We start from the raw sequence: 12,253 nt of genomic DNA on the forward strand, positions 1-12,253 counted from the left end.
CCTGCTTTGTCCCACTGCAGGGACCTGGCTCCAGAGGGCCTGCTACCACACAGAGAGGACCTGGCCTGACTTCAAGTCAGGATGCAGATTCTAGATCCGGGATTTGTTCAAACCATGGGTAATAACAGTATCTGGACGGCACCAAGCAGCTCTCGGGGCGCCCCTATTCTTGGGGACAAGGCTCTCTGACTCCAGTCTTCAGTTTGGCTCCTTCCGGCTCCCTCCCCAGGCGGCTTCTGTCCTGCGGCCAGGGTGGGGACGTCCGGGAAGGCCTCTTACAAGGGCCCCATTGGGTCCATGGGAGCCTGAGCTTCAGGACACACCTGCCCCTGCTTCCAGGAACAATCTTGTTCTTGTTTGTCCAATAAAAACCCAGTCTGGTGCCAGAGGAGGCCCTGGGAGTCAACCTGGGAAGACAATCCCAAGACCAGGCTGGACAGAGCTACGGATGGCATTTGTCCCCTGATGGGTAACTGAGAAAGGGACACATGAGAAAGCATGGTGGTGCCGGTTCAAGAGAGACGAGACCAGGATGAGGCAGTGGGGCCAGGGCAGGTGCCCCAGCAGGTGCTGCTCCCAAGACGCTCAGCACCTGGTGGGGGCTTGAGACCGAAGTCTTGGGGTGTGGATGCTATCAGCCAAGCCAGGCGACCAAGCTGGGACACTGGTCAGCAGCTACACCCAGTAAGCCCGTCCTTGCCCCCTCACCTGTGGGGCTTCACGCCAGGTAAAGGGGCCCCAGGAAGAGCCACACAGTCAGGGGTGGGGCCCTGGGGAGAGGACGGCCACTGAGGAGGGAGCAGGAGCTCAGGTGCCTCGTGGGGCCACAGACCCTCAGCCTAATGTGTACTCATATCAACGACACCATTCTGGGAACCCACCACCCTTGGCAAGGGCTCGGACCACAGAGGCTGAAGCCCTGGTTGCTCTCAGTGAGACCGGACATCCTCCAGGTCACAGGAAGCTCTGCACAGCAGAAGAACGTGGACTTGGGGAGACCCCAGCCCCTGTGAATGGGACAAATACAGATCTGTGGCACCGCTGTCCGCAGACCCTGGTCCGATCCACCCTGGATTCGCTGGAGAGCCTTTGCTTTAGAAACTCTCCCTTTCCTAACTGGGAAGCAGGAATTAAAAAGACTCTCCAAGAGTTCCCACTGTGGCTCAGCAGGTTAAGAACCCAACTAATATCCATGAGGATGCAGGTTCGATCCCTAGCCTCACTCAGTGGGTTAAGATCTGGTGTTGCCATAAGCTGCAGCTCGGATCTGGCATTGCTATGGCTGTGGTATAGCTCTGATATGACCCCTAGCCTGGGAACTTCCATATGCCACAGATGTGGCCGTTAAAAAAAAGGAAAAAATTAATTACATTAAAAAACCCTCAGGGAGTTCCTACTGTGGCACCATGGGTTAAGAATCCAACTGCAGTGGCTCGGGTCCCTGTGGAGCTGCAGGTTCGATCTCCAGCCCAGTGCAGTGCGTTAAAGGATCGGTGTTGCTGCTGCTGTGGCGTAGGTTGCAGCTACAGCTCAGATTCGATTCCTGGCCTAGGAACTTCCATGTGCCATGGGTGAGGCCATTTAAAAAAAAAAAAAAAGAGACCCTTGGGTTGGCTCTTCTAGAATGCAAACACACACAAAACGTGTCTGGAACATCTTTCTCTGTTCCAGCCACACTGTCTCCCCTTCTGTCCCTCAAACAGGGCAAGCCAGGTCCCACCTCCAGGCCTGGTTGTGCTTCTGGGGCCACCCAGCTCTGAGCTAAAACAGCCCTCCCAGGCAGCCTTCCCCAGCCACACACGAGAGCATCCTCCTGGTTATTTTCACCCAGGACACTTATTCTCTGAAACCATCTTATTTGTTTACCATGTATTCTGTTTCTACCTCCGACACCTGAGCAGAAGTACTTGACACAAGGAATCCTGTTGGTCTTGGCCCCTCCCTGCTGTACCTCCCATCCCCAAATCCGCGCCTGGTGGCCAATAATCTTTACTGGATGAGTAAAAGAGTGAACACTTGAATGAACAAAAGCGCTTTCAAACAGAAGTCCTGGTTAAATGCAAGGCAGTGAGTGTCTCTTTCTCCAGCTAATAATTTAGCCACTAGAGTTAAATAGTAAAGGCAACTATAAAACAAATTCTATTTTTAAAATCAACCCTGAAATGAATCATACTTCAACCTCCCTGTACTGTTATCACGACACTTAAAGGCAGCACTTGGCAGGGACAAAGACGTCCTTCAGAGAGCCAGGGCACAGAGACTGGTAGAGAGGTGGGTTATCCTGCTTTAGGGTTTCCCAGGAGTTGTTTGGAGGACAGAAAGATGTCATTCAAATGCTTTGCTGCCTCAAAGGCCACTAATGAAAGCAAACACAGGATTTCTAAAACCGAGAAGGTGGCTGGATGTGGTCATGTGCAAAGCGGTAGGGAACCCTGGGCCAGAAGTCTGCAGCAAGGTTGTTTCAACAGACGGGAAGTCTGTGGAGCAATGCCATCCTGCCGACTGAACTCCTCCCTTCATTCACGCCCCCTGGTCCCCACACTGTCTGTTTATGCAAGTGGAGGCAGGGCTGCTGTGGCCGCCTTCTCTGCAGGAGGGCGTGAGCTCCAGGCAGGATCCGCCCACTCACCAGGATGCGGTTTGCAAAGGGCACTACCACCTCTCCCCTGGCCCTGCAGGTGACACGTGTGAGGAGGAGGTAGATGTGGCTGGAGTCCCACCTCTAGGATGGCCAGGAAGCCAGCCCAGACAGCTTCCTTCCCTGGGCCCTGGTGACATCACTTCACAGACCTGTCTGTCCCTCAAGCCAGGGGGCTGAGTCACTCCCTGGTGGGAGAACCTATTGCAGTTTAGAGAATTGTGTTTATTTCAGCAAGAGGAAAAACAATCCCACGTCCACTGAACTTTTCTCCAAGGGCTCAATCTCTCCCCACAGGGGGTGCCACAGCCTTTCAGGCCTCACCGAGAGGCCACATCAAAGAAGGGAGACCCACAGGTCCTGGTGGCACCCATTCATTCAGCGCACGCAGGCTGAGCGTGTCCCCTGAGCCAGGCACTCCTGGGTGCTAGGGCACAAGAGGAGTCAACACAGTCCCTGCCTGAGGATCTGGGGGTTCAGGAGTTGTGCTTAGGGGCTCAGAGGAGACAAGGGAATTCTCTCTCTGTGACCAGATCTAAACACGGTGTGGCTGCAGTGTTTGGGAAGAATAATATCGCGAGAACTAGGGAAGCCCGGGAAAGCTCAAGCAGGAGAGCAAACAAGGTGATACTTGAGTCCACCCTGGGATCAGGTGGAGCAGGGGGAAGGGTATTGCTGACAGCAGACCGGCTGGCAGAGGCTCTTCAGGCGGGCCTCTCAGGTTAGCTGGCTGGGTTTCCCTGTCCCTCAGCCAAACAGGCCGAGGCTCAACCCCAGTTTCCACTTCGAGCTGCTGGACTCGGTGCCCAGGAGGGTTTCATTCACAAATGGGGCGCTGGCCTGGGGGCAAGGTCAGGAGGGTGGCCGTTCTGCCAAGGAAGTCACAGCTGGCTTCCCCTGACCTCTCTGGGGTCCCCAACACACACACACTGCTGAGTATCTCCCAGAGGATGGCATCACCTGGGGGCAGGACCTGCTGTCCTGGACAAGGGGGGCACCACAGGACCACTCCTCCAGGATGGGCTGTTCTCCGCCTTCCCAAGTCGGCCCACCCCCTGCGGCGGATCTGCTTCTCTCCCAGCAGCCCTGGCTCCCACCCTCCTCACTTACAGGCTGGTGTGCAGGGACAGAACCCATGAAGGCACTAGCTCGACTCCTTCAGTCCAGCCTGCTCTCCTGTGCACAGCTAGCTGCTACTCAGTGCAGCATTTACTCTGCACCAGGTACTGTGATGTCCTGTAAAGCCTCGTAGCCACCCCAGGGCTCTATGGGGTACTAGGATTATCTCCATTTGGCAGATAAGCAGACTGAGGCACATGGTCTGGCTCTTCACAGCTCTGCCACAGCACACCTGCCCATCTCCCGCCTCCCTCGCTGAAATGAGGATCCTTGGAAGGGGACGAGAAGGCTCGTCATTTCCCCATAGGTAGCACACCCCAGGCACCAGAAACAAGCCAACACACAGCAAGTGATCCTCGTGAACATGTCATGGGACAAACGTACATCAAAGATGGGAAGGTGGAGGGGAAAGACAAGCAGCCACACCCCCACCCCGGCCTGGACCAAGAGGTCACTGGATACCCGGGGAGCCCAGAGGGATTCTGGGAAGAAATCCCAGTGACCACAAAGTCAGCTGCCCTGAGCATCACCAGGTCGGGGGGTGTCTTAGGGGAAGCCAGCAATGTGGTTGGAAGGAAAGGCACAGCTCACCACCCACGACCCACCCCAGCTGGCCCACCTCCAGGGACCTCGGAGGAAGACAGAAGCTGCTGGAGCAGCCCAGGTGCAGCTTTGTGGGCAGCGTCCTGGGGGGCTGTGAGCCTGGTTCTTCCCTTCCTCCTTTTCAGAAAGCCTCGGCTCGCCTGTTCTTCAGCCACTCAACCAGCCTACACCCACCCCAAGCCCCTGCCCTCAGGGAGCTGGCAGACGCTGGGGGTGTTCTGGCTTCCACCACAAGGTTTAGATTTCCTCCCAAACTCAGGGGTGGGGGAACTTTTTTTATGTTTAAAAATAAACAGGCAAATGAGACCCAGAAAGGGGTTGGTGGCCTAGAGTGTTGTAACACCACAGTGTCTGTAAGAAATAATGAAGACAGAAAAGGAGCATGCGTAAGTTTACCTGTCCAGCACTGGGGAGGTGGGGAGGTGATGGTGCAAGTGGGAGGGAAGGCAGGGCAGAGGGAGCAGCATATACAAAGGATGGGGCGTCCAAAAGACTATCGCATATTTGGGAACAGCCTTCGAAGCAGAAATGAGGTAAGTTCCCAAACCCCTGTGTCCTGCAGTGTGCCTTGAATACTGAAATTCTAAAGATCCCCTCCCTCGCTGGGGATCTTTAAGACAACAGACCTATGCACCCAGGGCACCAATCCAGGCCAAACCACTCCAGATCTTCAATATTTAGACCCTGACAAGTTTAAAAAGCTCCCCAGGTGATCCTAAGACCCTACCATTCCTCCTGTAGCCGCCAGCCATGTGGTGGCTACAGAGCACCCGAAATGTGAGCCCAAATTGAAATGTGCTGTATCAGACACAAAACAGTTTGAAGACTGAGTAGGAGGGAAAGAATGTAAAATAGCCCATTCATAATTTTTATAGTGATTATGTGTTGGAATGGTTAGATTTTGGATACACTGGGCTAAATAAAATAGATGATGGAAATGAATTGCACCTGTTTTCTGTTTATGTCTTTGTGGCAAAGTACTCTAAAAACTACACACACGGCTCCTATTCTGTTTCTACTGGACAGCGTAGTTCTAATGCAAGCCAGGCTGAGAAGCCCTGAGTGTCAATAAATGTTAATCTTCACAAGATGTGGGTTCCACAGAGGCTGCTGAGGGGATGTGTCACTGGTCTGGAAAACTGGACCTACGAACTGTTTTTCTCCTGTTGCTCACCCTCCACAGCTCAGTCCCTGCACCTCAGAAAACCCGTGACACCTGGGTAGTTTTACCCATACGTCTGTATCTAAGCCTCTCCACCCGCACTGGGCTTGGTTCACTGAACCGTGTGGCCCATCTCTCGTCCTGACCCAAGAGGAAGCTTAGGGCTCTGTTTCCATATCCTGTAGGGCAAAGTGGGGCCCAGGCAACAAGTGTGCTCACAGACAAGGACAAAACAAGCTTGGAGTTTAACATTTCTGGGACTCCTATGTGCTGAGCTCTCACCCACAATATGCCTGGAAGATGGAGCCCCTCTCCAACGGAAAGTCTGAAATCATTGTCAAATGTTAAAGCTTTTTTTTGGGGGGTGGGGAGGAAGAAGGCAGCTGGCTGACCATTTGCAGAGCACAGTACTGCATGTTTCTGCATCCTGTAGGTATTCCCTGCCTACGCTTGCTCTAACAAAATTGCCGCAAATCCCTCAGTGGTTTAAAACAACACAAACTGGGAGTTTCCGTTGTGGCACAGCACAAATGAATCTGACTGGTATCCATGAGGATGTGGGTTCCACTCCTGGCCTCGCACAGTGGGTCCGGGACCCGGCGTTGTCGTGAGCTGTGGTGTAAGTCCCAGACTTGGCTTGGATCCCGCATTGCTGTGGCTGTGATGCAAGCCGGCAGCTATGGCTCCAACTTGACACCTAGCCTGGGGACTTCCACATGCTGCAAGTACGACCCTAAAAAGCAAAAACAAAACAAAACCCCATAAATTGATCATCTTACGGTTCTGGAGGTCAGAAGTCCAAAACAGGTCTTCTGTGGGGCTAAAATCAAAGTGCTGGCAGGGCTGCGTTTCTTTCTAGAGAATCCGTTTCTTTGTCTTTTCCACTTCTAGAGAATGCCTACGTTCTTCCACCACGAAAGCCAGCAAGGTCTGGCGGCGTCCCCCGACTTCCTTCCCAGCCTCCCTCTTCCACATTTAAGGGCCCTGTGACTACACTGGGCCCACCTGGATGCAGGCTCCGTCCCCTATTTTTAAGGTCAGCTGATTTGCATTTTCTTATTGAGGATGCTAACATATTCACAGATTGTAGCAATTAGACATCTTTGAGGGGCCACTCTGTGGCCTATCCCACCATAAAACAGCCCTAGGAAGAAAATGCAATTATCTTTCTCCCCCACTTTTTTTTTTTTTTTGGCCATGCCCATGGCATGCAGAAGTTCCGGGAACAGAGATTGAACCTGCGCTATAGCAGTAACCTGAGCCACAGCAGTGACAATGCCAGATCCTTAACCTGCTGCACCACAAGAAAACTCCTATCTCTAATTTTACAGATGAGGAAACAGATTCAAGAGTTATGTAATTTGCCTAAGAACACAGCCTAGCATTCAGGTCTACCTGCTTTCCACGATACTGTACCATCTTTTGAATGAGATGGGCAATTTTCGGGTTCAGAGCACAGGTATACTGTATTCCACAGTATTCAGAATACAACAAAAAGCCAATACGATATTTTGTCACTTCCATTTTGAAAAGGGGTTTTATCCCAAAGGGACTAAAATCATGAGGAAGAACAGACCGGTCTTCTGGACATTGCCACTGGGATTGTACACACACACTCACATACTCGCATCATGCAACAATCACAAGTACCCACCGTGAGAAGCACCACTGCCCTCCCTTCACACTTCCGACCAGGGTGGGGAAGGAATCTTTTTGCCAAACAGAGTGTGGCCTGTCAAGAAAGCTATGGAAGTGTTTTTCCTCCACTTGACCCAGGAGGAATCGAGGCCAGCAGGATCGTGGGGACTTAAATTCTCAGGAAGCTTGGGCCTCCCATTGTGGCTTAGCAGAAACAAACCTGCATCCATGAGGATGCAGGTTCAATCCCTGGTCCTGCTCAGTGGGTTAAGGATCCAGCATTGCCGCGAGCTGTGATGTAGGCTGGCAGCTGTAGCTCCGATTCAACCCCTAGCCTGGGAACCTCCATATGCCGCACCTGTGGCCCTAAAAAAAAAAAAATTCTCAGGAAGCCAAAGTACCCCTCTGCCACACAGGGCACCGTGGTCAATGTGAAAACAGGCGGTGCCTTTCAAAGGGCAGGTTCATCTGTGGGTTGGATGTACAATTATCTGCCCAGAAGAAGACGTGTAAGCAGCGACCTCAGCTCTTCACGTCCTTTCTACCAACAGGGCCTGGCTGGCAGCTCACTAGATATTTCTGGGAGCAAGCTAATTAAATATTAACCATGCACAAAACCTTATTCCTACATCCCTCCATAAGTCACTTTGAAGACAAGGGAATCTAGACATGAGCTCCATCTTTCCAGAAAAAAAGAACCCTGGAATGGGTAAATTCTAGGAGATTCACCTATTAGAATTATTCAGCATAAGTAACCCTCTCGGCCCCTGAGAAAAACCCAACCAGCAAAAACAAAACCCTCTTGTTTACTAAACCAACCACCAAAATGTGTGGTGCTGTATCAGAGAATGTTCCTTTTTGACATTCAGGAAGGTTTACAACAATTTAAGAGTAAGATCAATGAACTTGGCCCTTTAAACCTCACCTCCTCCATGTAGCAATCCGACCTCTTTATACCTCTTCCAAAGCACGGAAAAAAACGGAAGATCAGTGAATGAATAACGCTCTGACAACATCCAGATTCTCTGCCAATTAATTTTTTTCTCCCTGTCCTTCCTCAAGTTTCTGGCACAATTAATTATGGATTAATGTCTTTACACTAAATGCCACATTTGTTTTTTCTGTTTTTTTTTTTTTTCTTTTTAGGGCGGCACCCGAGGCAAATGGAGATTCCCAGGCTAGGATCCGAGCTGCGTCTGTGACTTACACCACAGCTCAGGGCAATGTCGGATAATTAACCTATGGAGCGAGGCCAGGGATCGAACCACAACCTCACAGTTCCTGGTCGGATTCGTTGCCACTGCACCACAATGGGAACTCCACCACATTTGTTTTTATGACGTTCCATCTTGGCTGAAAATACACCGTGGGCCAGATGATGATGATGATCACAGGGATAAATGAGTAATTAGTGGCTATAAGTTGGTTTAGCACTAGGCTTTTGTAGAGCCAAGGTTTTATTATCATTTTCCTGGTTAATCTTAAGTACAAAGGTTAGATGTTTCCCCTGCATTTTTTCTTACTTCAAAACGAAAGTGGCTGTAGGTTGCATGTGCTAACTTGATTTGAAAGCCACAGAAGTTACTGCTCTGGGCAGGGAGAGGTGGTAAGGAACTTGCTAATGGCAGACACATATGTCACCACCCTGCTTCAGACAGGGGTGAGCATGGTCCTTTTGGCTTATTTCTAAAGTAAAAAATGTTCTGCTGTTTGTTTCAGTCTTGGCTAACTTATTTTGGCAAATAAACAAGTAGGCTCTCCCCTCCCGGCCCCCAGGCATAAGAACACCTCAGTGTTTGTAAAATAAAAAGGAACAGAAAACCAGAAACACAGCAACGCCCTAGTCAGTGTGGTCTCAGTAGGAACACATGGAGGAATATACACCCCCGTCATTGTTTCATTTTTAAACTAAACTTCCCAGGATAGGCCACCCTCTGGAAGAGATGCCCAAGCGTGGGACGTGCAGGAAGGGAGCCCCAGGAAGTTTCTGCCAGGCGCCGGCATTTAATAAGGGGGTGTGAACCTGTTTCTATGTGGGCCAGCGCTCGGGCAAACAAGTCTGGCTACATACGTGAAACTTTTCGCCCAGCAGATAATAAGATATTGTGCGGCCCTGGAAAACAGCTCAGGAGAAAAGGAAGCAGGGAGTTTCCTTTAAGGAAATGCATTGCTTTCCCAAGGAGGGGGGCATTTTTACAAGGCGTGTAAGAAGGTGGCAGGAGCTGGGAGGGGAGGCGCCGCCTGGGCAGAGAAATGCAGTTGGGTCGCCACCGCCGCCGGACGCATCCAGGCCCGGGATGCGCCTTGATCCCCACCTGGTCCACCGCCCGGTCTAGGCCCCCTTCACCTGGGTCCCACTTCTCGCCACCTCGGCTCCCAGCCAAGTTGGTCCCCGTACGCATCTCAGTCCCTGGACTCCTCTGTCCCCGGCCACCTCTGTCCCTGACCACCTTGATCCCCGGCCGCATCTCAGTCCTCGGACACTTCTGTCCCTGGCCACCTCGGTCCCCAACCGCATCTCAGTCCCTGGACACCTCAGTCCCCCACCACCTGGGTCCCCAACCACCTGGGTCCCCAGTCGCATCTCAGTCCTCGGCCGCATCTTGGTCCCCAGTCACCTCGATCCCTCCCCACCTGGGCCCCCGGCGCCGGCGCGCGCTTCCGGTTCACCTGCGCGCTGGGCGGCTCGGGTGGCGGAGGCCGGGGAGCTAGGTGGCCGTGACCGAGAGGCAGCCGGGGGAGCGAAGTGGCCGGGGAGCGAGGTGGCCAGGAGGCAACCAGAGCCCTGCGCGGTCAGAAGGCGGGCGCAGGCCGAGCCCCGAGGGACCCGTGTGAGGGGAAGGGGAGAGGGCGCCGCCCGCCCGCCCGCGGCCCCGCCGCTTGCCTGGGTCTTGTCGAACTGCTCGCGCTCGGCCTCCAGGCTGTGGCCCGGCCTGCGGCTCAGCACCCGCGCCGGCACGTTCTTGATGCTGTTCATCCTTCCGCCGCTGCCGCCGCCGCCGCCGCCTGTACACCCAGCCCGGACTCAGCGAGTCTGAGCGATTCCAGGCCGACCGCCCAAACCTAGGCACCGAGAGGAGCCCGCCGCACAGCACCGCCCGCCTGCTGGGGGAGGAGCCGTCCGCCGCCCCGCCCCTGCCCGGGGGGCGGTGCCGGCCACCCCCCCGCCCCGCCCAGCCCCGGCCAGGCTGGGCACAGGTCGGGAGGTGGCCCCAGCCCTTCCACACCCCTAGCCATCGCTCCACACTCCTCACGCGCACTCTCCACCCCAAACTCAGTAAGTCAGGATCTGGTTAACTGGACAAAACCTAGACCCAGTGAATCTAATCAATGGAAGCACAACTAGACATCTTTTCTTTCCTATATTTATGTGTCAAATGCATACAATTGAGCTGTCCTCTCTGTGTGCATCGCTAATGTAACTGCAACTGTTATCAACGCGGGACTGTGGGATGAATTTTCAGAGACTGCAGGCTCCGCAGGCAGACACCTTGCCAGAGCTGAGGCAGGGCTGGGGCAGCCCACAGTCAGATCTGAACCACAGAGCTGGGCCATCAAACTGCATGAACAGATGCCACAGGAGGTGGTGTGAGACTTTAAAAAACATTATTACTGGTTTGCTTTTTAAATTATTGGTCCACAAGACTTAAGTTTTAAAAAAAATCACAGTGTTTGCTCTCAAATGGTTATTTTGTTTCTGCTACCCTCAGCTTTCCTCTCAGAATATAGGTATGAAGTCACCCAATATAGGTACTAAAGACTCCCCTTGAGACATTACCCTGAAGGTTGTCTACCTGTCTATTCTGTAACCTCACTGGTTCCTCACTGCCTAGTCCCAGAACTGATACCGGGAATGTGAAAGATGTATTTGACAAGCCTCTCCTCTCATTCCCCTAAGGAGAGGAATTAACCCTGCTTTACTAATTCCAATCACTGAAAAGCCTCTTTACTAGAAGAACAATAGCTAATATTTACTGAATGCTTATTATTTGCTACGCACTGGGCTAAATCCTTTACATGTATTATTTCATAATCAATACCATAATCAATAGCTGTGGTGGAATAAGCCCTGCAGTGAAGGAACTTGCAGGCTCCAAACTTTTTTTTTTTCCTTTGGCTGCATTCAAGCTGCTACAGTGACCTGCGGTGCCATAGTACTCCCAGGCTCCTTTTTCCACACCCAACAAAAGCACTTATCCTGTGAACTTCACTCTTAACACAGCATCTTTTTTTTTCTTTTTTTTTTTTGGTATTTTTGTCTTCTCTAGGGCCACTGCCGCGGCATAGCCACGGCATATGGAGGTTCCCAGGCCAGGGGTCTAATTAGAGCTATATCTGTCAGCCTACACCAGAGCCACAGCAATGCAGGATCCGAGCCACGTCTGTGACAGCTCAGCTCATGGCAACGCCGGATCCTTAAGCCGCTGAGCAAGGCCAGGGATTGAACCCTCAACCTCATGGTTCCTAGTTGGATTTGTTAACCACTGCGCCACGACGGGAACCCCACACAGCATCTTCTTTTAAACCAGGCAACAACTCCTCTGGGTCTAGAACGTCTACTACAGCAACCAGCAACCAACTACCACTCTTTCCAATAATAAAGAGTTTATTGGCTTTCTCATCGTGGTGCAGCGGAAATGAGTTTGACGAGGAACCATGAGGTTGTGGGTTCAATCCCTGGGCTCGCTCAGTGGGTTAAGGATCTGGCGTTGCCGTGAGCTGTGGTGTAGGTCGAAGACATGGCTCAGATCTGGCATGGTTGTGGCTGTAGCATAGACCAGAAGCTGTAGCTCCAATTTGACCCCTAGCCTGGGAACCTCCACATGCCACAGGTGCGGCCCTAAAAAAAGAAAGAAAAAAAAAGAGTTTAATACTGTCGCAGGTGCTGTACTCAACATTGTCAGGGGTCCCGAGCACTTGGCTAAAACATCTCTAATGAACTGTACTCTGTCTGTAGGGAAGATTTTCAGGCTGCTAGGGGGCAAGGACCACCCTGTCTTACTCAGTTAAATACCCCTAGTGCCTAGCAGCGTGTCTGGTGCATTAGCAATGTCCAGTAAATGAAATGAAGGAGTTGAAAAAATGAGCCCTCC

At 52.3% G+C, this 12,253-nt stretch overlaps 1 protein-coding gene across 2 annotated transcripts in view; it reads right to left on the reverse strand.

Moving 5' to 3' along the window:
* HIP1R (huntingtin interacting protein 1 related) overlaps positions 1-10,274 on the reverse strand; it is a 28,110-nt gene extending 17,836 nt beyond the window's left edge. Inside the window, exon 1 of one of the 2 annotated variants that reach the window (XM_047761285.1) lies at positions 10,045-10,272. In XM_047761285.1, coding sequence (XP_047617241.1) covers positions 10,045-10,137 — 93 coding nt within the window. In that variant the 5' untranslated portion in view covers positions 10,138-10,272. Of the gene's footprint in view, positions 1-10,044 lie in introns of both variants that reach the window. The other variant, XM_047761287.1, reaches the window with a different exon arrangement.
* Positions 10,275-12,253: the final 1,979 nt, after the last annotated feature.

This window comes from Phacochoerus africanus, chromosome 15 (assembly GCF_016906955.1).
Source record: "Phacochoerus africanus isolate WHEZ1 chromosome 15, ROS_Pafr_v1, whole genome shotgun sequence".
In the NCBI taxonomy this organism is placed as follows: Eukaryota; Metazoa; Chordata; class Mammalia; order Artiodactyla; family Suidae; genus Phacochoerus; species Phacochoerus africanus.